The sequence below is a fragment of the Zosterops lateralis genome, assembly GCF_965231275.1.
Source record: "Zosterops lateralis genome assembly, chromosome: 5".
Taxonomy (NCBI): Eukaryota; Metazoa; Chordata; class Aves; order Passeriformes; family Zosteropidae; genus Zosterops; species Zosterops lateralis.
Window position 1 is genome coordinate 7858572 of NC_139766.1, and position 25105 is coordinate 7883676.

At 42.0% G+C, this 25105-nt stretch overlaps 2 protein-coding genes across 5 annotated transcripts; both read right to left on the reverse strand.

Annotated features, from left to right (window-relative positions):
* Positions 1-1698: 1698 nt before the first annotated feature.
* SLBP (stem-loop histone mRNA binding protein) lies at positions 1699-9885 on the reverse strand (the record flags this gene model as incomplete). Its single annotated transcript, XM_083862358.1, has 9 exons — positions 1699-2692; positions 3398-3482; positions 4736-4885; positions 5492-5623; positions 5847-5906; positions 6424-6528; positions 8680-8811; positions 9103-9589; positions 9855-9885. The coding sequence occupies 9 exons, from the start codon at positions 9883-9885 to the stop codon at positions 2576-2578; spliced, it is 1299 nt and encodes a 432-aa protein (XP_083718484.1). The 3' UTR covers positions 1699-2575.
* A 2111-nt stretch (positions 9886-11996) lies between these two features.
* Positions 11997-22726, reverse strand: LOC310910004 (uncharacterized protein). Of its 4 annotated transcripts, none has more exons than XM_083862397.1 (12): positions 22544-22725; positions 20897-21013; positions 19562-19666; positions 19074-19193; positions 18190-18339; positions 17247-17384; positions 16528-16644; positions 16023-16130; positions 15497-15610; positions 15071-15184; positions 14155-14347; positions 11997-13120 (listed from the first exon to the last, which is right to left on the reverse strand). In XM_083862397.1, exons 1-10 carry the CDS (start codon positions 22594-22596, stop codon positions 15079-15081), a joined length of 1128 nt encoding a protein of 375 aa, XP_083718523.1. In that variant the 5' UTR covers positions 22597-22725; the 3' UTR covers positions 11997-13120; positions 14155-14347; positions 15071-15078. The 4 variants fall into 4 exon arrangements, with proteins under 4 accessions (XP_083718523.1, XP_083718525.1, XP_083718524.1 ...); XM_083862399.1 differs by having other exon boundaries at positions 11998-13294; positions 14155-14298; positions 22544-22726; XM_083862398.1 differs by having other exon boundaries at positions 11998-13294; positions 14155-14330; positions 22544-22726.
* Between the last annotated feature and the right edge of the window lie 2379 nt (positions 22727-25105).

Below are 25105 nucleotides of genomic sequence, written 5' to 3' on the forward strand. Positions count from 1 at the left end.
TTTCTAGTCTGGGTCGTACCCACCTGATTCCTGGATGAGTGTGCTGCACAGAACTGAAAGCTGAACAGCACCTCAGATTGCTTTTAATGAGAGCAACAGAATTAAGATATCTGTAAGCAAGCTGGAGCACACCACAGGAAAAGAAAACAAGGGATAAACTAGCCAAAAAAACCAAACCCCCCAAAAAAACCCCAGTGATATAGAACTTTACAGACAGAGCACACTGGAAGGTGACAGGATAGAGCAGAGATAGAACAGAGTGAGTGAGCACAGTGAGAAGCAACACCCACCTCAGCAGGGCAGGGCTGGGTACAGGAGGGCACAGGCAATGCAAGAGGGTCATACCCCAAGGCCTGTGCTGAGAAACTTGTCTGAGTAGTAGCAGGTTAGTTGGATTAATCTCAAATTATATACCAGATTATGGATTTACCACTGGGAAGTTACTCTGCAGAAATTTAAAAGCATCTCAAGACATTTGCCACAGGAGAATTATTTGTTTGTGTGCTCCATTATAACAGAGAGATGCATCTCAGTTGTTTGAGTGAATACTGCCCAGGAATTAGTGTTCTTCACAATGTTTTCCCCACATTCCACCCCAGAGCTGGATGCAGCACTCAAGGTGGGGTGTCACAAAAGCAGAACAGAGGGATAGAGTCCACTCCCTCACTCTGGTGGCCATGCTGCTCCTGGTGCAGCCCAGGACACAGTTGGCTTTCTGAGCTGTGAGTGGACATGGCTGAGTCATTTCAAGTTTCTCATCCACCCACCAACGTCCCCAAGTCCTTCCCCTCAGGGCTCCTCTCCATCTGTTCATCCCCCAGCCTGCATTTGTGCTCTAGAGACTGTCCTAATCCATGTGCTTCCTTTTTTCAAAAACAGGTGTAAGTAATCTTACCCCTCAGAAGCCTCTAAATAATCTCCTGAACATCCCACTGATCCAGCCTGTTTGGGTAGCTACAGTAGAATAGAAAAACCTCTTTAAAAAAAAACAAATTCTACTGGCAGTTCTGATACTCAGCTACAGACTGACACACCAAAAATACTTAAGAACAATCAGGAATAGGGTGGCCAGAAAATGTGACATGAGAAAAGCAACTTGGGAAGGGCAGAGGGTGCTCAGTCCAGGTAGAAAGCAACTACCATTTTGTTGCCTTCTCTGGAGAAAATACATGTTAGGAAGGCTGTCCTCTTAACATCAGAGCTTAGCACCAACCTTATCCCAGTGCCACTGCTTCCTCTTGGAAGTTTTTCCATCAGATCAAGCTACCTGATTTCAAAGGTGCCTAACAAATTAGACAGCTGTAAGCAATATTACTAGCTAAGATACTCCTTTGAGTTGATGAGTTTAAGGAATGTAACATCAACACCCAGCAATTCCATTTCAAGAGATAAAACCAGGTGAGGTGACTGTAAAGATGTCCTGTTAGTAAAGAAGAGTGAAGTGTTCACCCAGCTCTTCCAGAAGTTTTCCCTAGATCTTGGCAACAAGCTAATGGACATCTACTAAACTAAATTGTCTCAAATTCACTCCGGTGGCCAAGTCAATAAATTTTAGGGTCTCCTCCAAGTCAGAGGATGGTGCTAACACAGATACATCCTGGCTTAGTACCAATATCAGACACTTGGCTTTCAGCATGTCCCAGCATTTCATTCTCCACAGAGCACTGCTAGCAGGAAATGAAGAGTCACATGTAGAAGTAAACGCAGTTCTGTTTATTTTCCAGCAATATCCCACACAAAGGCAATAGAAACACGAACTGCTCTCAGCAGAAAATCTGTACAGTTGTTAACATTTACAACAGTTTTACATTTAAAACCAGAAAACTGAAAGAATCAAGCACTTTCCCTAGACATTGTTTTCTTGACTGCATTAATGACTGACTGATGACTATTTACAAATTTCAAATTAAGGCTACTGCTTCTGAAAAAACACAAACATTATTGCATAGACTTTACTATGTTGACCTCCAAATTTTTGAGTGTCTTAAACTTCCAACTGTTTCTGAAACATTTTTGAAGGAAAAGCTCTTTTTTTTTTTTTTTTTTTTTTTTTTAAGGTAAGGTAGTTCATCTTCCAGTAACTGCAGTAGATGAATTTACTAGTACTAATCAGCCACATGGTTCAGTACCACGTGTATTACTTTATGCCAGGTGTTTTACAAGAGCCAAATGTAAAAGCAAGGTAACATTAAAAAAAGAAAATCTCCCTACTTGGCTCTTGATCTGCAGGTGGACAACTGAAACCACATTCACAGTGGAGGAAGGAGGGGGGAAATTGGTAAGATCTTGCTGTGCTATTTATAATTACTAGAGGACAGCCCTGCCTTTGGCTAGTTTTTCTATTAAAAAGTTTTATAAAAAGAAATCTGATATACATAAATTAAAAGTTAACAAGAAGTCCAACAACTTAATTGCAATTTTACAGAAGTCTGGTCTGGAGAATATCTAGACCAATCACAGCTCTGAGAACAGTCTTCAACTTTGCTTAAGCTTTCTTACTATTAACAGGTTATGGATCAAGCTAACCTCCCAAATTTAAAAGAAACTTTCTCTAAAACAGTTTGCACAAGACTATTTAACTCACAGTATCAAATTCTTTCAGTGGCTCACTCAAACACACTTCCAAGTCAAATTCTCCTTCTGCTTGATAGTCAACATGTCTAACTTTGGTGGGAGTGCCAGAACAGGTATCCTGGAAGGGAAAGGCAATTAATAATTACTAGTTAAGTAGAGGTTATTGGTACAGGTAATTCAATTAACTTCTGTAATTCATTTAGACAGCCCTATAATAACAAAGGCTTACAAATGCTTTAAAGGCCATAAAACCTCAAAGCTAGCCTTAAGATTAAAGAGATGTAGGCTTCTGCCCATCCAACCACATTTGAGGATACCTTGCAAGTGTTCTAAGGACCTACATATGCAAACATTAAAACATTATACAGATTTGGTATTAGAAAACAAATCCAGTAAGAAAAGCATTCCTAAATCTTCACTGCTCAGCTGTACCAAGTGCTTTCTGGACACAAAAGGAGCCTAGTTCTGTGTGACAAGGAAATTCCACCCTATTTCAACAGTATGTATTGCAATCTAAAGTAGCATTTCAACTGTACATTACAGTTCATAATTGATTTGCTTTCAACAGATAAATTTTCTTTTGTAGGCTATGAAAAAATTGGATACTTTAAATTTGAGATGATAATTTAAGTTCTAATTCTCTAAACCCAAGACTACAGACAGATAATGGCTATAGCTGGAAAATACCTGAATTTCAAGATTGATCAGCTTTATAAACAGTCCCTAAACAAAGTAGATTATGGGATCTGTGAGGTATTCAGGTTATTCTGGATAAAATTCTAAGCAATCATCAAATAGTTATGCAAATGACAGATATGCTTACATCATTATCTTGACAGCTCGTTTGAGATTCAGTAGAATTGCTTCCAACAGATTCTGTCTCCATCTCACCAAGGTCAACAGGAACACTGTAAAATCATTTAGAAGAATATAGCATAAAACAAATTTGATTTTTCAGTGTTCAGATGCATGTTGTTGTGCAGTTCTGAAAAAAATGGTCAGAGGAGAGCAAGGAAATCTACAGAGATCACAGGGACAGTGGTGGCAAACTGAGGAGAGCAAACAGAACTGCAGGACAGCTCAGTACTGCAACATGGCCAAGGACTGAATTAAAAGTCTTGAGACTGAATACTGCAGCAAATCAGAAGACAAAAATCCAGTGCTCAAGCAATACCTCATGCAAATGTTACAGGACAGAAAGGATTTTTTTTCCTGGACAAAGTTCTCATCTATCTGTTTTGCAAAGATATAATATCCATTATACACAGAGCCAGACCCCAGCATGTGAAGGCAGTATTTTAACACCAATGCACACAGCAGGGTTCTGGCTGAAGTACCAACTCCCCTCACACCTATGGCAAGTAAAGGGAAGCTAAAAGGAAGCTTTGCTTTTAGATCCTATTGCTCTGCACTAGTTTTAAAATTAGCATGCCATTAAGGAAAAACACTATTAACACAAAACTGGTTGCTGAGGAATTAAGTTCCATCTTTGCCCCCTTCATTCTCTACTGCTAGTTTTATGCCACATGTTGCTGATCAGCTGTATTGCTTCCTACAGAGGAAAATAACTAGGGCATCATCACTCTACATCTTCCAGAGCTTGGACTGTGAACACTTGTGGCCATGCTTTGAGCTTGGAGGTACCTTGGGATGAGCTCACAATTCTCCCTCTCTGGTCAAGAAACATTTTATACCACTGCTCTTCAAGTAGGAAATGAGAAGGGTGAGGCAGGTTCTTGTACACTGGATTGGTCCACTCAATATTCAGAAGACCTGCCATTAGTGAGAACTAATCCAGAACAGATCCAGCACTGCTCCTACCAGATAACTTGAAGACTACTCTGAAAGAATTGGCTCATGTCAATGGTGTGGTGATTGTTTTATAGAGCAGTGCAGAACTGGCTCTGCTTTCACCTTTAAAAAACTGAGGGATATGTATGCATGCCCTTCCAGGGACAGTGGGCAAGGACCAGGAAACCACTGGATATTTTGATTAAGAAGGAACTGAACAGCACTAAGTGTGGATTAATAATTACTGAAAACATTCAGCACTCATTCGCTTGTTGCAAAAAGAATTATGCTGGGGGGGGGGATTTATTTCTTAAACATGAGACTTCACATCCTAACTTCTATAAAAGTGTTTTGAATACTCTGTACATACATTTCCTGCAGATCACATCCTCCTTCAGTTGGAGGATCCCAGGAATGCAGTGCAACTTTCCACAGTTTAATCTGCTGGTCCCACGACCTACGGCTGTACTTCTTAAATTTGTTTGGAGTTCTGGGATGAACCCCTGGGATACGATGGCATCTATTGAGATATTAGACATGAGAAAATTATTAGTGCTTTATTCACAACATAGCTTTACATGTTAACTGGTTGTATTATTTATGAGGAAAGAGCAATGTGCAAATCCAGCACTCAAGCAAAGATTTGTCAGTTCCATACAAACATCTTAGTTTTTCTGATTTCAAGTAAAATGAAATAAAAAATAATAACGTTTTATGTAATATTTTATATATAATATTAAAACAACAATAATAATATATATATTATTAATAGCAACTGTTTTGTAGTAGTTAACAATTTTGTCTTGTAGTAGTTAACTCACAAGAAAACTGACTGCAAAAAGCAGTTTCATTTCCTCTTTTTGACAAGCACATCCAAAAGAACTTTCATTTCCATTTCAGCAGCATGAGGTATTTCTTACATACTGACTCATTAAAATAAATCCTCAAATCACACCTCAGTTGATAGTATGATCTAACAGTTCAAAAATGTCTTTAAAGTTTAATTTGTAGATGCCTTCTATTTAAATGTGTATTGGACATCAAGTTTCATACATTAATGTGCTTATAAAGAACAGGTGTAACTTGCAGATGGACATTTAGTTATCTAGAAAGTCAAGCAGCTTACCTGGGAACTTCTTTAATGTATCTATCATATGCAATTGTGTTTTTTCCATAGTTTATCTGTTTTTGTCTTCTCAGCAAAACCACCTCATCTGTCTCAAGTTCTACTGTCACCGTGGACTCCTTTGAATCAGAACTGAAGAAAAAAAAAACATTGTAGGTTTGAGAATACTAGAAAACCACTGACACTTAAACCCACTTGTAAAAGGCTATAAATAAACATGTAACAAACTTCAAACAAATGCTCAGGGTGTTACTAAACCATGGTGTTGGAACAAACTTGAGATTAACTATTTTAAACTGTGTGTTTTAATTCTATTTTTAAGGTTTTCCTCAGCTAAGCTAGGAATTTAACGTACCTTCCTGAGGAGGACTTCCTTTCTCTTGAAAATTCATTTATCAGGAGTTTTCTTCTGTGTCTGTAAGAATTCAAATCAGTTTTAAGAAATTCTATACATAAAGAGGAACATGAAGGCTGCACTGTCACAGCTCACAGTTGAATTAACTTCTCATAAAAACAGCAGCACCCCAGACACTTTTTGTTATGAAATGTTTGTTTTGGTTTTCCCTTAGAAAACAGCATAAATATAAGAAGATTCTTTTCCTTACTATTTTCCCTAAAGCAATTTCTCATAGCAATGATATAAAAAACAGTCATCAGTGAGAGGGTATTTTAAGTATTTCAATCTAGGAGATTCAGGAAAAGCTTTTTCCAAAAGGGAGGTATTTTGGGATACACATCCAATCTCCAGAGAGTATCCCAAGACATTCCTGCAGGACTTAACCCAAAGCTGATCTAAAAGCAGCAGACAAGAGGCTAAGGTTGGCCTGATTTTACTACAATGGTGAAGTTAAAAACACAAATTGAAACAGATTCTACAAGGCAAATTTCATTTCCCTTCCTTTCACCACTTTATCTTGAACACTCAGGGGTACCTTGCAATTTCTTTGTTAACATTGGTCCTCATTTCATCTTCTTCCACTGCAGTTGCCCAGTCTAAACACCGGGAAAGGGGTCCAGGACCTTCTGGTGTTGTAAAACTAGAAAGAAAAACAAATTAAGGCTCTGTGGTTAAAAGTTTGGATTATTGTATTTACCTCCCCCACTCACAGCTTGAGCCCTCAAACATAATTATTTACAGTGCTCAAAACAGCCTTTTGTTCTATTAAAATGTTATCACTGTGAAATTAAGCATCAGTTGTGAGGTTCACCTTGAGGTTGTGTGGTTTGTGTTGGGTTTTCTTAAAATTTATGTGGGTATCTACAGAAACATACCACTGTAGCTTAATAACCCAGCCCATGCTTATAGTAACTTCCAGCTCATGTTCTTCAGAAAATGGTACATGGAACACCAACTTTATTCATTTACTCACTTGTTTTCACTCCACTAAATGACTTAGCAATTATTTATTCTTTGATGACTGCAGACTCATTAGCTATATAAGAGATAAAAGCTGGAACACAGAATTAAGTTGCAAAGCTAATTAATTAAAATTACATGATAGCACCAGGAGTTGCTCCATGTTAATAGATGCCTAATAGAGAAGACAGAGGCACAAAAATGCCCTATTTCAGCTAGGAAACTGAGATTTGCTATGACTTTGCAAACTGGTTTAACAGCTTTAGTGCAGTCCATTAACATCACAAGCAGGTTCAGACTCTTGCAGGGGAATAAGGTCATATCCCTTCCCAGACATCTATTGCTGCCTGCATCCAGATCATCTGATGTTTTCTCTGTCTGTCTTTCTGATGACCAATTTTCCCTAAGTAAAACTCAAAAGTATCCTATAGAGCAGAGCTTTTTCAGTAGATCTGGAAATGCTCTGGAGAATTTCCAGGACCCTGTGCCCTTGGATTCAGGGAATTAGATCCATCTGCACTAAAACCAGCTCCAACTCCCTCCCTGCTCCCAAATTGGTTTGCACAACTTTGAATGTTTTGTTAAATTCAAATTAAAAGGTCTTTTTAGATGAAACGGTTAGCAACTTAGGAAAATTGAAAACCCATAGCAAATAGTACAGGTCCTTGTACAAAGATCTGTTCAAGCTCCAAGGATTTTTAACTTTTGCTTATACCAATTTCTGAATTTGCAGAGAATATGGGCCATGTTCTGTTATTGCTCTCCTGTGGTAGACAGCAAACAGAATCCCAGTAGGTCCCAACTCCTTTTTTTTTTTCCCCAACATTGTGATGTACCTTTTTATACTTGTTTGATTCTGCACCTGTGCTGTGATTATTGAGGTGACCCAGCCTCCACCCTGATCTTGTTCTGAGAGTTTTAATTTGATATGGTTGGATTGGCATAACCAAAAAGTAGTTTTGGCAGAGGAAGAGAACAATTCCAGTCAGAGCTCATTCCAAACTGAAACCAGGTAAGTATGCCTGCACAATTCAATAGTGGAAGACACACAGAAGTGTTGCTTATTTGTGTTGAAACTACCTGTAAAGTTTCATCCTTGTACTGCTGTTCCACAATGCTTCCTGGAATTAGTTTAAACTACTCTGGATGGTGTGACTTCAGCCACTGACCAACCTGTTCCCTGCTAATTGTCAGAAGAGGAAAATAGGTGGGCACCACCTACCCCATTTTAGATCAGAAACCTTGATTCAATCAACTGGGCTGTGGCCACAAGAAGATCAAAGTGACTAAAGAGACTGTGGCTTGAACAGCTCAGACTCTAAATGTGATATATAATAAGATACTTAAGTCTAGCTGTGCTGGGAAAGATGGGAGGCAGTGTTATGGGGCAACCTCAAAACTGTATCTCCCCTCAAACGTGCTGAAACACAACACAACTTCTCAGGGCTGGTTTGTACTCCCTTCAGAAGCATAGATGATTTCTAAGAATTGAATTTTTGCAATTTCTTTTCATTTTGCCACAACTGTTTAAACACCCGGTATTTAAAACATAATGGGCCTGTGTAATATTAGTTCTTGATAAATGGCAATAAACCAGCATGAAATGGGACATAAATTATCAAGAACGTATTTTAAGAGGTAAGAATGAAAAACGTTGACTCCAAGATAGGAGCACTGCACTTGATCTTTTTCCCTCCTTTAAGACCAGCTATTTGTGGCTGATGAGAGACTGATAAAACAGGCAGGGCTTCGAAAACCGAGTAGAGGGGTCGGTTTAACAGCTCCTGCGGACAAAAGAGCCGGAAGCCGCTGCCATTGTCACCACGCTCACCTGTCCGGCCGGCTGTCCTCAGGCCTGGCCTTGTTCTCCTCAAGCGCGGGGGCTTCGGGCTCGTTCTGCCTCCGCCGCCTCCCATCGGCGCCGCGTTTCCGCGCCTGGGCCCAGCGCGGGGGGTGCTGCGGGCTGGGGACAAACAGAGACACATGAGCACCCGGGTGGGCTTAGAGCTTTAACCTCCTTCGGAGAGCGCGGTTATTGACCGATTTCACCCCACCAAGGCGGAGAGGCGACGCCACCCGCCGCGGGCCCTCTGCGGGGGCTCTCCGGGCCCTCTGAGGGGGCTCCGCGCCTTCCCCCCCCCCCATCCCCTCAGAGAACCCCGCCCGCGGGACGGCGGCGGGGAGCGAGGGCCGGGGAGCACGGGGGGAACGAGGCCCGGCGCCGCCACCCCCCGCCTCAGCCCGGCGGCCTTACCTGCTCTTCGTGCTGCCGTGCGGGCTCCTCTGGCGGAAAGACATGGCGCGGGGTATCCTCGGCAGGGAGGGCTGGCGGCAGAGGCGAGCGCGGGGAGCTGAGGCGGGCGGTGAAGGACAGCCGGGCGGTGAGGGACCAGCAGGCGAAGGCAGCTGAGGCGGGCGGTGAGGCAGAGCCGGGCGGTGAGGCAGAGCCGAGGGAGCGCTGCTGCCTTCCCGCTCAGCCCCTTCGCATCTCCCGCCGGCGCTGAGCGACACCGCCCGCTCCGCCTCCCCACGGGGCGCGTCCACGGGGACAGGTGCGGAGGGGGGGGAGAGCGGGAAAGCGCAGCGACCGCCCCGCGCTCTTACACACTCACACACATCTCGCACCCCCCCGCCAGGGGAATGGCTCAGCCCGCCCCGGCCGGGCCCGCCCCCGGGGCGTGTTGGCGGGAGAATCGAGCGCGGCGGCGCGCGGTTTTGGCGCGCTGTGGCGGCGGGACTCCCTGAAACAGGAAACAAACCCGGCCCAAACAAAAAGAAAAATACAAATCCCAGCGATTTAAATGTGAAGGATGGCGGTCCCCGCACGGCTGTACAGTCGATGAAGCGCACAGGGTATTTTAAGGGCCAGTTTAAAGCCCACGCCAGACGGTTACCACACACATTTCACAATGACACGGCATTAAATTTCCAATCAATAGTGGAGAAGGTCGGGTAATGACACGAGGTGCCGATGCCTTGGCTCGTGGACCTTCCTGGGGTTTTTACCTGCACATGCATGCAGTGAGATCCCGTTCATCCTGCTATTGGGCAGACACTCACATTTTAGAACAGTAATTTAGAAACAACCTGAAGAACTCCAGCAGAACACAAACAGCTTTAAACAATAATACATTTGCAGCCTGAAGGCTCGTGGGACACTTCAGAGAGATGGTTTTCTTCTGGCCTTAAAATCGCAGGATCTTTTTACTAAGATTGAAAAATCATTACCAATAGGAGGCTCATTAAGGTTGGAAGAGCCCTCTAAGATCATCAAATACAATCATTGTTAACGAGGCACTGCTAAGTCCATCGCTAAACCATGTCCCAAAGTACCACATCTGGTAAAACAGACGGTAGAAGCAGCAAACAAAAATTTGTTTAGTGGGTTTTTCTAATCACCTTAAAACACAAAAGCAACTATTGAAGTGCAGCAATGGTTTTGGAGAAACTTTCTGAGCACACAATAACAGGTGGTGTTTGGTTTTGAGATTTTTTTTTAAATGAAGATACACTTCAGCCTTGCTATGCATGAGGGGATTTACTTTGAAAATTCCATTCCTGTTGCCTGGCCTTACTGTACTAAATTTTGTACAAATTCACATCTTTTGTGTGGCATCTGCACGAACATCCACATTCCTGCAGAAAAGTCTGCTCTGCTGGCACCTCTCCCACACACTACTGTGGAAAACAAAACTGTGTTCTTGAACCAAGGTCATGCTTGAAGTACAGCAGAGGTTCAAAACACGCACAAACAAACTCCCCTCCCTTCAGCCTGGCTCTGGCATAAGCCAGAACAGCATGTTTACCTGAACACACCCAAGCAAGGCAGACAGAGGACAGCCACAGCCTGGAAGCCATGCAATACTTTTAGCACAGCACTATCTACAAATTAAATTCAGTTTATCCAGCAGAACTATCTGCTGGGACACAGCTCAGGGATTACAGTTGCACTGCATCTTTCTGTCCTCGTCAGCAACAAAAACCATTCAGAAAAGCAGTTTCACACCACGGTGGGAATTTAAGGGGAGAAGATATCCTCAGCTGCGACCTCAAAGGAGTTTTACAAACAAAACAAAGTACACACAACCCATGGCCTTTCAGAACTGCCAGTGAAAGATGGTTTCCACAAGCACAGATAATGTATCATCTGTAAGGAGATTATCCCAGTGGAAAGCATGCCAACAGAAGATGCTTTCCACTTCTAGGGAGAAACTGAAACCTGTCTGCTGAAGTTCAGGGTATATTTTGTCTTAATTACAAACTGAGCACAGATTTATGCAGAGGAGATTTAATTAAGTTGGGTAAAATTAAAGGAAAAACTGGGGGTGGAGTGCCAGACTTCTGCTTTGCTTACCTCAGTTGTAAACTCTGTCAGACAGCCCTGGGTAGGTAAACAAGTGCAGGGACAGGCTGAATTCCAGTTTTGACTACTCTGTTTAGACTAATGAGGTTACTAATTAGGACACAGGATGATTCTACATCCAGTGGCAGCACTGCATGAAATTACTTTAGCAGACCTCAAACTTCATCTGCTGCATTATTTCTTCCCTTGTGCTACCATGGCTTGTTCATGCACACAGAATCTAGATTAGGGAATAAATCTGACAAAAAAAATATATAAAAATATAACTGCCACAAGCAGATTGGTTATGCTATGTCTAGTCTAATATCTTCAACAAAGAAATACAAAGATCTCTTAAGGACTTCTGAATTGCAAATCCTATGGATGTGTCCCTAAATCCACTGCAGGCCCTGTCCATCACAGGCAAAACCTTAAGGGCTCTTTAATACTCATAAAATACTTAAGATGAGTTCAAGTATTTCTCGACAGCCCATTATTCTCACCTAGCAGTTTCATCTTCTCCAGCAGGACACCTTTCCATGGCAGAATGGCTGCTGAGACTTCAGCTGCTCCCTTCCACTAAGTTACAATGCCCTAAACAAACGGAGGGGCTGGACAAAACAGGAATTGTAAACTGCCTTCAAGAGTCTAATCTTAATCTCTGAAGATTCCTCCTTTCCCCTTCTGGCAAGGGCTAAAAATCCAAAGTCACTACCCAAACCAAACAAAACACCATAAAACAAAGAAGAAAGACGTAGTGAACCCACATATTCCTTTTATAATCAAACTGACAACACAACCGCAAAAGCAGACTAACAAAGATTTTTAAAGTTAAAGTCTTTAATTCTTCTGCATAAAGGCAAATTGCCAAAAATGTGACACATTCCCTTATTTACAATCATCATAAATCACAAGGAAACATGCATGCCGGAACAACAAGGTTCTAAATATTACCTCTTAGAAAAGTGCTGTACAGATGTGTCCCTTGTGCACACAAGCACCTGCTCTGTGGTGTGTGACTGATACACCCTTGTGCTGGGCAAAACGCCTGAGCATGTCTGGAAATAACATTTTGGGAGTGAGAGTAGTTTCTGGGGAAGCAACTTTCTCCCAATCAGCAGCACAATGGGCTCTGGGTACTGCCAGCCCCACAGCAAGGGAAAGCAAAATCAAACTCCTGCAGAGACAACTCCCAGCTCTAGCAGACATGGGTATCCCAGTACATGCTACACAAGGACTGTGAAATTCTTATAACTGGCACATTAATTCAGTCTAAACCACTGTAGCCATAGCTCTCACTTCAAACTTCTGCACACAGTGCTAGCAGAGTAAAATGAGAATCTATCCCAACACCATCACAACCCTTAGCCTGGACAAGAGCAGCTCCACACCTGCAAATACTGCTATTCATCCCCAATGGTTGTAGGAACAACAGGCACTGAATGCATTCTCTTCTACTCTTTAACTGTAGAGTGGCTCTTTGGCTGCAACACACAAAAGCAAAATCCAGGTATTTAAGCTGTGCTGCTGTTCTAACAGTCACTCAGCCCTTCAAAAAAAAAAAAAAAAATCTGATTTTGATAAACCATCCACCTTTCCTTTCTCTTCTCTCACCTGGCTTAGGCAAATGCCAGCTCAATACATCTCAGAGAACAATAAATAGGCCAAATGGGTGATCACCCAGTCCAAAAGTTATGAACAGCTTGTCTTTAATGACTGGAGGAAGGCTGAAATTATCTACATTCTTTTGCAGCAGTTCTTGGGGCTGGATGTCCAGTTCTGGTCCAGGGAAGCACAGGGGGTTCCTTGGTTGGAGGCATTGCATTCTTCACTCTGACTCGACACTGGACCAATTCACCGGTGAAACATCAGCACACTCTGAGGAACAAGATCTCCAGAGGGAATGGCAGGATCCATCACCTGAAGCAGCCTTTGAAATATAATGCACATGTCACCTGCCAAGGCAGGCACAGCAGAAATGTCCTCACAAAAGCCTTAAAGAACATCCATTGTCTTTGCAGCACAGGCTTCATGAAATCTGAAGTTTTACACTTGAGGGACAGCTTGCAGAAAACAATCTATCCTTATAAAGATCTGGAGAAACCTAAACAAAAAAACCCAGATAACAGCATTTTATAAATGTGTTGTATCCAGGCATTAACAACAAAACATTTCCTTTTTTAAGCTGTAGTGTTACAGTAGCAGTAAAAGGAAGAGAGCACTGCATGTTGTGAGCTTATAGCACAGTATAAAGGAGAAACCCATAATGTTTATAACTAAAGTGTTACAGCTAGTATGAACATTTTGAGAACATAAATTACTGAAAAAATACAGTACTAGATACTCTACATTCCTAAAGTATTTTTCAGAGAGAAAAGGAAGCAGCTGAGCCTATTTCCCCTATTTTTTCATCTAAATGTCATTATTAATTCATAAAACAGATTTTTATTTTAATTCTAATTAATAATTTTCTGCCATATCTTAGGTATACTACTGACTCAGGTTTTTCCCTAGAAAGCAACTAGACACATTCACATTTATTCCTGTTTAAGACAGAAATGTTCTTTTAGCAAAAGGGAAGGTAGTATGGAATTCTACCATGCAAACATTTATCTGGTTTTCAAGCAAGATTAAACTTCTACAGATAAATTTCCTGACACTTGAGAGCTAGAGCTCATCACACCTAAAAGCCAAGGTTAAAGGCAATGTTGCTCTAAATACTGATCTTTCCATCCCAGAAAACCAATTTGTTGCTCCACAGAGGTGTTTAATTCACTTTGTACATTCTACATCTAACAGAGCTTTTTTTTTTCAATTAGAACAAGTGATTACAAACCCACTGAATATACACACTTCTTAATACAGCCTTATTTACAACAAAGACCAGTGCAAAAAAAAAAATCAAATATCAAGAAGGTGGAAACCAGAAAGGCTCTTAACTGTGACACAGATGCTTCTTTTTACCTGAATAATTTCACCTTATGTTGATTGCTCGTATGCTGACTGTAAATCTCTTCTTCTTTCAGTGCAGATCCTACATGACAGCACCAGTTTTTCAAGACCTGATCTGCTGATCTCACACTACATCCCTATTCTTCAAGTCTTTTTCTGTCACAGGAGAAATTCTTTCTTCAATACTTCTATATACAAAGAGAGACTAGATATTTTCCAATATTGAATTAGCACTTCAGAAAAGTGAATGGATGTTAAATCTTATTAATACTCAAGGAACTTAAATTAAAAATCAATAAAGTCAAAAGAAAAATGCCACCAGCACAATTTTTTAATTGCCTTTTCTTCACATTGATATAATCCAAAATCTAAGTGTAAAACTAATTTTGACCATATTCTTAAAGAGTTTTATAAGGCAAAATATTCAAAGATTACTGTTTAACAGACATTTATATCCTAGTCCATGTTTCAGAGCCAGCATCACATGTAGATCAAAGACAATCTAATTACACAAAAGACTAACTGCTAACAAAATCTGTTTGACCCAGATTACCACCCATCCCATTATTGCACCACAGGAATCTACAGTTCAAGAGAAAATTTTCACTAAGATGCAAATGCCAACTTCATCACAAAAATATTAAGAGGCAGAAAAGATGCTACTGAAATACATTAAAAAATTGCACTTTTCATTTGAGAGATAAAAACACATTTTCTGGCTAACAGGTAACAATTTCAATTTAGTAAGTCTGAAGCATTAGATCTTTTAATTAAAGCACTGTATTAAGTGCAAGAAGATGGGATAAAACACTAATAAAATAAAGGAGAAACTGATCTGCCTGAACTGAACAGTTGGATTCTGCTGAATGATACTGTGGATGGGCTACTGAAACAGAACAGATCAAGTAAGTAGTCAGCAAAAACTCACCTTGATATTTAGATTTTTTTCCTCAATATTGTATCTTCAGCATTTGCACTTTCCCATCCTCTGTCAGGGTACTCTGACTGATGTCCTTCCAATAAACTGCTACAAAGTTTAAGCCTACAATTTAAAAAAACAAAACCAAAAACCAAAGACTACATGGCTTTATTATGGTAACTTTTAAATGCTCAATACAGCTACAATGAATTTACATTAACACAGATTATAACATGAAAACATAAGGAAACAATTTTACCACACAACATAAGTATTGAACAACACATCCCTAAGACAAATAGGAAAAAACAGCTCAATAAAAATTATAAATCAAATGTTTATAATAAATACTTGGATTGAATTACAGCAAGAAAGCTTCTAAAATAATATGCAAAAATACCCCTCAAACCCTAATTGATAAGCTGCATTTGATACCTCTCCAGCCTGCAGTCTGCATCTCTGCAAGTCTTGCTGTCAGGCAGAAAGAACCTGGATTTCTTCTGTTTTGGATTGTTCCACCCTGAAGAACAACTGGCTGGAATTGGGTCACTGCATAAAAACAAACAACTATCATTGTTGTCACTACAAAACAACTCAATCTCGAGGGAGACAGAGAGGAAGCTCCCAGGCTGAGGAAGTGAGAGGCAAACTTCCACTTCTTTCCACGAGAGAGTGTAAAAGGGGCTCATCATTTTCCAGCATTACCTGGGATGGCAGAGGCAGCAGAAAGCAACAGATGGAGAGTCAGACTGGAAAAAGCCAAGCAAACTCAAAGAACAAAAATAACAACCAAACATACCACATGCTGGAGGAAATGTAAAAAGACAAAAAAAAAATAGTAGTAGTAGTAACCAGGAAAAGATTAGGAAGAGATAAAGAAAAGATTAAAAATAAAAGAAAAGGACACCTTCACAGCATAAGCAATAAACAGAAACAACAACATGATCACTGGGGTATTCACCTTGTTATTTCTATACTTTGTTCTACTGTCATTACTTCATCTTTTTCACCAAAGGCTTCCCACTCTGAGCACTTTGAAAAAGCCTCCTTATGTCCTGAGTCAGTAAGGCTGGAAAGAAAATGAAAATGTCTGAATCCATGCACTGTGGTAACACTTCCTCTTAACTTTTCAGAAGGGGACTAAGGAGAGAGAAGAAACAACACCTATATAAACATTTTTACTAAGGCTAGTGTGAAATGCCTACTAAACTGCCAAAATCCTTAGTGTTGCCTAAATCTACACACAAAATACAACCTGTGCTGTGCTTCTGACACTTTGCAATGGAGCACTATAAATATTTGCTATCGTACAGCACAATTACTCTGACATGATTTCCCTTCCTCATTAAACTGCACATGTTTAGATAAAATTTAAGCTATTAACAAAGGGAGGGGAAAATACCAGTCATACTCCAAAAGTCAGTTCTTAGTATCTATGAATTCCCACATGGAGAATCATTTCATACCTTTCCAGTGTGTGGTACATCTGCAGATAATGGTTTTTGCTCTCTGAAACCACCGAGGAGTCAGAATTGTTTCTTTTTCTGCGTTTCCATACTGGAGAAGAATCGGGAGAACAGGAACTACAAAAATAGATTTTACACACGTAATGTTTTTTATCTATGTTTAAATGTTTATCAGTGTTCTGCTAAATAATGGTATATGCTACAGAGGAAGTTTTCTTTTGAGGTATGATTCTTCAGTCACACAGAGGAACACTGAGCAAATCACTCACATTTTGAAAGCAAAACCATTTTGAGCTCCACACACAGCCCCCCAGAACAAGATATTTCAGTAAACAGGGAAGTGCACGTCAGAGTCAGTCTCCCTGCTGTTCTGCAAAAAGGCAGAATACTATTAAGGATGGGGACTTCTGCTTCTGAAAAAGCACTTTCAGAACATTCCAATAATGGTTAAAGAAACCTCAGTACTCTGCTGTATAAACTGAGAATCTGACAAAACACTGCATTTCCTTCTGTTAAATCATGTAATTCTGCAATGCTGGAAATTTTTCTATATTCAATGCTCTGTACCACTGATGGATTACATTCAACAGCAAAAGTGTTAAACTTCAAAGCTGAGTATTAACTGCCCTTCCACAGTAAACATTTCCTACAAAAACCTGACAGCACTGACATGTACTGATTTATTTCCCTCAGTTAAGCATGGATGTTTTCTCTCATACCTCTCAGGTGTGTAGGCAGCCTGTCTGCATTCATCTTCACACTCATTTCTCTTCTGTTTTTCATCAAACACAAAGGAGCCAGAAACATCCTCATCGTTGCAGAACTGTTCCTGGGAACTACCTGAAGGCTCTGTACTACTAAACACAGGAGGAAAAAAAAAGCTTTGAAAACCTACCCATCTGTTTTACTGCTCTAAACAGAAAACAGTTCAGCTGCAGCAATAATTAACAGTTCACTTCATGTGACACCCAAATGCTGTAAAAACTGCAACTTCTACCACACGTTAGTTACAACACAGGTACAACTATTTTACACAGTGCAGTAACACAGCTAAGAGAATTCCATTCACTCTTCTCCTAATTTACTAGTCCAAATCTTGTAAAGTATAAGGTGGCATTAAGTAGCAGAGCCAGCCTTGTTACAGAAACACAAAGTTGTGGGGAAAAAAAAATAAATTTCCTTCTTCAACACAGTTGCCACCATCCTGCAGAGAGCACAGAAATCTCTCTCTCATCTTCTTAAACATCTCAAATCCTCTAATCTATTGTCACTGTAGGAGATGTGGTTCCAATGACATCAGAAAAAGGAAAGATGGAAAGTTATCAAAGTCAAGGAACAGTAATCGCCAAATTTCTGTGTATGTCTCTCACTTTCCAGGAAAAGTGATGTTACCTTGTAGCCACCAGTGTAAACACAAAAGGGAATGTACTACTGCAGGCACAACAAATGCTTTTCTTCCCATAACACCTGATTGCAGATTAAGTTAGACTAAATAACTGGGACATCTTGAAGACAACTGAATTCAAATGGAAAACAACGCATTCAGAAAGACTCCCATTTTTGAGTCTGATCTTTTTTATCACAGTCAGGAATGCTCTAAAGGAACTACAGAGCTCTGCTTAAATTCCTTGACCCCTGACTTAATTTACCCATGTAACATACACGGGCTGCAGATCCCAGGTTTCTTCAGCAGGAGGATCCCAGGCATGCAGTGCTATCTTCCACAGCCTGATCTGCTGGTCCCAGGACCTGCGGCTGTACTTCTTAAACTTGTTGGGAGTCCTGGGGTGAACTCCTGGAATTCGCTGGTTCCTGTAAATGCACAGTAACATTTATTATTTCAGAACATACGGAGTATTTTCCTTAAAAAGAATCCTAAGTCCAGTCACACAAGCATCAGTGGTCTAATAAATAAAATGTTCATATTTTTAAACACACACATTTCAGGTAAGACATTATCAAAAAAAGATCACAAAAGAAATAACTAACCATAATGTGCTGAGTCTGACTGGAGGCTCATCCAGTGCAGCACTCTGACAGTGCCAAAAGCAGATCCCTACTGCCCATGAACAAAGATGAAACAGAAGCACAATCCATACTGCTTCAATATTATCCTAACCTCCAGCTCTTTCTTCTTTACTCTTCCTGAGTCCAGTGCAGCTTCTTTTATTTAGTATTTTACTGAGTCTGTCGAGGACAGACTTACTTTCTTTCACAGCAGCCCCTGTAGTGCTGTATTTTGCACTAATTGCTAAAACAATGCTGATAAACAAACTGGGTTTTGGGCATTACTGAACAGCTGCTTGCACAGCTTAAAGACCTTCTCCTTTCCCCACTCCACAGACACTAACATGAGAATGAACACCAAGTTGAGAGGGAAAAGTGCTGGGACAGCTGACTTAAATCACCCACAGATATCACACATCGTATGTCACACTCTGTAATAAAAACCACAGAAAGAATTTGAAGAGAACTAAGGCTGTGTGCTATACACACACACATACCAGGAACAAGTAAGAGTTCATCTGCAACACAGTGCAACTTACTTTGGAACTTCTTTAATGTATCTGTCATATGCGAGGGTATTCTTTCCAAAATTGATCTGTTTTTGTCTTCTCCTCAGGACCACTTCATCAGTCTCCCTTTCAGCTGGATTAGCAGAGTTGCTTGAAACAGAAATTGAAAATAAAAATAAGAATTAAGTTGAAAATAATCTTAATAGCTTTATAAGAAGCTCGAACATATTCTCGAACTGCCAAGTATTTTTACTGATAGACACTGAGCACAACTCTTATCTCACTAGTTCACAGAAGTGAAAGCTCTGCTAATCAAACCTGAATCTCAAGTAATCACACAAGTAGCTTTTGAGATAAAACTCAGTGCTACTCCCTCCTTAAGGCTTCCTTCAAGCTTGATATGAAGCAGCCTGTCTGTGGTTTAAAATCTTCATTAATGCATGCAAAGCAGTCAGAGAGCATCAAATGGTTATTGCTAAAACCAATGCAACAATAAGCAGTAATAATTCAATACCTACTTGGCCATTTTTTTATTTGATGTCCTCATTGTTATGCCTTCTTCAATTCTACCTTCCCAGCTAGGGTAACTGGAAAGCGACCTAGAATGCTCTGATGTTGTAGAGCTAGAAAATAATGGGAATTCAACATGAATGTTAGCTGCTCGTAATACATTAAATCAACAGAAACACCAATAATGGACAAAATCAGCCCCACAACTGTAAACTACAGGCAAGGTCCTTCTCTATTTCAATTCTATGTCACCTTCAGCCTGCCCTCTTCTGTCAATTTCAATGCCTCAACATTTAACAAGTCATGTAAGTAATACAGAACCAGATTTAGCTGATAGTTTTACTTTCCCTAAATGGTTTCACATCAACAGATGAAATCACCCTTCAAGCTGACAATGTCATTTTAACACAGGACAAAGATTCCACACTGAAAAGGAATATATCCACTCAAAAAAAGAGAAACACAAAACACTGCTGGCACATCCACTTAAGTCTCACACTCATGCCATACTGTTAGTATTTTTTATGACCATATCAAAGACACTCATGAATACAAGGCCCTTTCTAAGCTCTTCAAAAGATTAATTCATTAATTAAGCAATATTAAAAATTAATCAAAAATAAAAATTCATACAGTGGAATATTCAGAAATGTATAAATTACATTAAAAATATTTCCATGTACCCTTAGCAAACATTTCCTCCTACATTCTGTTCAGTTTCCTGCACCTATCTTAGCACTTACCACTTTTCACCCTTATCAGACTGTAAGATACCAGTCTCAACCACTTCCTTCACCTTGGGTCTTTAGTCTAGAATATCCAAAAGCCAAACAAAATATTTATAGAATTACCTAAGTATAAAATTCTATCTCATCTCAAATTGTCCTCAGTGATGGACTGTAGGAAAAAAAAAAGGCGCTCACTAAAAACTGGAGTACAGCTGAATATACCAAGTGGACTGTGAAAATACAATTCATTGTATGCCACATTAAACACATAAAGATGCATAAGCAAAGTATGAAAATAACAGCACATGGCTTAATTGTGAGCTTTAGACTAATATTGAAGACTTCAACAAGAAAGGGCATAAACTACTGCTTCAGTACACAGCTTTTCTCCCTTTCATTTTGAATACTTGCTAATACTATGGCATGTATTTCAATGAAACAAACTGAATAGTCTTCTTCAGGCATGATTCAGGTATCATCTCCCAACTCTGTGCTACTCTATTATAAGAAAACACTCAACCTAAACATGTTCAAGCTTTTCTTGGACTCCTAAAGAAGAGTGCAGCAAAGTGGAGATTTAAAAAAAAAAAAAAAAAAAAGACACTTATTCCTTACCTCTCCAGCCAGCGCTCTGAATGGCCACATTTATATTCTTCAAACACCACGGAATCGGAATCATTGCAGCTTCTACGTTCCTGTTCTTGATGCCAGCAGTGTGGATGTTGCACAGAACTAGAAAACAGGAATTTTCACCTGAAGTCAAGTCACTAGTAGTCACTGAACATGGCCTATAAAAAGCAAATATTGTCCATCTGATTTGGCATACAGATATGTGTTTTTTATCAACTTATTCAGGCAACACATATTTAACAAAGGCGTCAGTTCAACTGCTAGGAAAATATCTTCGACTAATGCAATTAAGACCTCAAAATTTTCAATAAACAGTTAATATTTAGATTAAAAAAAATGCAATTTTGCTAACAAAATGGCGGGGAAGAAAAACCTAACTGAGGACTGCCAGCAGCATTTATGGACTTGTCGACACGTGCCAACATCAACAGACCATCCTCTGTCAGCACTGCACTATTTGACATTTATTTCCTGCCCCATCCAGTAGTAAACTCATAGAAAAAGCATGTCCAGTAACTACACTTGAACGCAGTGGCTAATGAGAAGTAGGTCAAATGTTTATGTGGAAACACTTTTACACAGGAAATTGACCAGACGCAGCTGCAGAGCTCTCACAAGGAAGCCTGGGACAAGGAACAGCTGACTGCAGTGCTTACGACAAACTGGTGGGTCAGCCAGGGATTGCTTAAGGCTTGAGTTCTCTACAGTCTCCTCCTCGGTTCTGGCGGCTTTGACACATTAAATGACAGGTTACTAAACAAAACACAGTCGTAACATCTACTAACACCAGACTGGCTTTTGGATTAAGGGCCGCACCTGCAGCTCCACCGCCACACCTGCCCGAGAGAAGGACCAGGTGCTGCAGCCTCTGCACTGTAAACACACCGTGTCTCTGTACGTGGGGAACAGCAAACACACCGCTCCGAACGTACCGCGTCTGTGCCCTTCGCTCAACAAGGGTGAAGGAAAGATTTTTGATACTTTATTCCCGTGTTACCTACCCATGTTTTCTTTCCCTTCCTCCTCCACCCCGCCCGGCTTTGGGAGTTTCCTGCTCCCAGAGGGCTCCAAGTTACAACAACACAGAGCACAAACAGCCTTCTCAGAACCACAGACACAGGCAAAAAAAAGTCCCCTTCCAAACCCGGTCAGTTTTCGCTAAGGCAATGAACGAATAAAACCCTTCTCTTAACCTTAAACAATTACTCGCTTTAACGACTTGAAAGATTTTTTTTTTTTTTTTAACCAGCTTAGGTACACTACAACACATCCTGCAAGTACAACACTGATTGAAAACGTAAGTGGAAACGATAACCTAAAATTATGCCTTTCAAAAACATTCCAGTATTTGCTTTGCACTGCCCGGCCCCTCCAGTCTGACACCAAGCCCCAGGGCCCCCGGCCGGGCTGGGCCGGTCCCTCATTCCCCACCGACAGAGACGGCCCAAGGAGCCTCTCCCTGCACGGGGGGCGAGGCCGCAGGAAAAGGGGCTGTTTACTTTACCGGAGGAGCACGGGCTGCACAGCCACCAGCTGCCTCCGGAGCCGCCCCGGGACGGGCAGCGCCGCACCCCCGCCCGCCCAGCGGAGCGCTGCCCGCCCCGTTCCCCGTCCCCCCGCGGCCGCTCCCACCTGCGCAGCCCGCCCGGCTCCGGGGCTCCCGGGCGGCGCGGCCCGCCGGACATGGCTGAGGCGAGCGGCTGCCCGGCCGAACACGGCCCCGGCCCGGCCCGGCGGCAGCGCAGGCGCGGCCCGGCCTCCTCCCGCGAGGAGCGCAGGCGCGGCCGGGACACCCCGGGACGGTGCTGTCAGTGTGGGAGTCCTGTGCGTGTGGGTGTGGTGTGCCTGTGGGAGTGGTGTGCTTGTGGGTGTGCAGCTCGGTCTGGCTGGAGAGGAGAAAAGCGTCCTTTGCCCCTGTGAAGGCCCGGGCGGTGCCACGGCCGGGACACCCCAGGACGGTGCTGTCAGTGTGGGAGTGGTGTTCCTGCGGGGGTGCTGTTCGGTCTGACTCGAGGGGAGAAAAGCGTCCTTTGCCCCTGTGAGGGCTCGGGCGGTGCCGCGGCCGGGACACCCCGGGACGATGCTGTTCCTGCGGAGGTGCTGCTCGTCCTGCCCCCCTGTGAGGGCCCGGACACAGCTTCTCTCACACCGAGGGCACCATTGCCCTCACACCGCCTCCCTCCGGCTGCATCCTCCGCTCGCAAATGAGGGGAAAACCCGGGGTCCCGCGTCACGGCGTTACCTCTGTCAGGGTCCGCAAATACGTGCGGGGAATCTGATGGTTCGTTTTAAGGATCTCAGAGCGCAAAAGACACAGCGCGGGACAACTCAGTTTACTCAATCAAAAATGCACCTTTATTTAGTGCCAACAAGTGCGATAGTGGGGAGAGAAATAAAGAATAGTAAGAAAAACAGAGAAAGAGGGGAAGGGGATTATAGGTACCAACGTGGAGGGACGAGGCCTAGAGATGCCCATAGACGTGATCTTCTCCAGTGGGGTGATCACAAAAGTGAGCGGGGTCTCCAGAGGTTTTATAGGTTGGTCAAGGCGGGGACCAAAGCGAGGGGCACAGAGCAAAGGGAACCAAAGCCAGGGGCACAGAGCCAAGGCAGGAAACACCTGTGTTGAGGTTGGATGCTCAGGAACAAGCTCCAAACCCCACCTCTGGTACGGACAGAGCAGTTTGGACAGGCAGCCTCGGCTCAGTCCACTGTGACCAGTTCCACTGTTCTTGCACTCTGTTCTCATGGAGATGCACACCAGTCCTCTGAGACTTGGCAAATGTTCCACCTCAGCCAGGCCAGGGGCTCCTTTCAGAGTCTGGGGTCTCAGTCCTCAATCATTGGAGACAGACGTGAGGCATATCACATCCTTGGACAGACTCTGACAACCTCCTCACGCAATAGCCAAGGATTAGTTTTGGGACAAGTTATTTTTTCCTCCTAGACGTCATGAGGGGGTGGTGGCCACCACAATGTACATGCTACAGGAATGTGTCCCACATTTCATACCATTAATGGAATCATAGAACAGTTTGACTTGAAAAGGACCTTAAAGGTAACTTGTTCCAATATTTGTATCTCAACTCCTTAAATAGCTCAAAGTCAACCAGCATTTCTTAAGAAAGGCATTCAGAACTTTAGTCCTACTGAGGTTATCCTGACTGGAATGGTACTTAGCTGCAGGCTAACCAGTTTGATACAATCACAGACTGGTTTGGGTTGGAAAGGACCCTGAAGACCATCTACTTACAACTCCCCTGTCATGGGCAGGGACACCTTTCCCTAGAGCAAGATGCTCAGAGCCCCATTCAGCCTGGCCTTGAACAGGATCCCTTCCAGGGATGGGCCATCCACAGCTTCTCTGGGCAACCTCTGCCAGTGCCTCACCACCCTCACAGTAAAGAATTTCTTCCCCTGTATCTAACCTGAACCCTTTCAGTTTAAAGCCATTCTCCTTTGTCATGCCATGCCATGGCCTTGTCGAAAGTCCGTCTCCAGCTCTCATGGAGACCCTTTAGATAGTGGAAGGTACTCCAAGGTCTCCCTGGAGTCTTCTCCAGGCTGAACATCTCCAGCTCCCTCAGCCTGTCTCCATAGCAGAGGTGCTCCAGCCCTCTGAACATCTTCATGGTTCTCCTCTGGACACACTCCAACAGGTCCTCTACTACAGGAACGTGATATGGGAACACAATTGATTCTTTATTGCTGGTGCTCGGTAATAAATCTGAGCAAGGTCACAAATAAATAAATGTTTATACAGGACACACCTATTGCTACATGCCAGTGCTTCCTCTGAAAGACAAATTTTTAGTCATTGCTTCTACTGATTTCATGACTTCTTCCCATCTGGTAGTTGTGAAAAGTATTTGGAGGCTTTTTTCCCTGAGGTTCTTACAGAGATTTCATACACACCTTCTTCCATTTATGCAACTCTCTGCATTCAGGCTGTAGTAGGAAAATCCATTCAAGGAGGACTTACCATATACACCTTCAGGAGGATTGAAGCCCTATTTGTATTTATTCCATGTTCTCTCTAATATACTGCATACAGATAACCCAGACTGATTTCCATATGAAGTTTTATACGGTAAACATAACTTTAAAATTAAAACCAGAAGTCTTACAAATAATCAACTGTATTTTTATTGAGCACTTCAGAGAGTTTTAAGATTAACTGCATGTATTTATTAA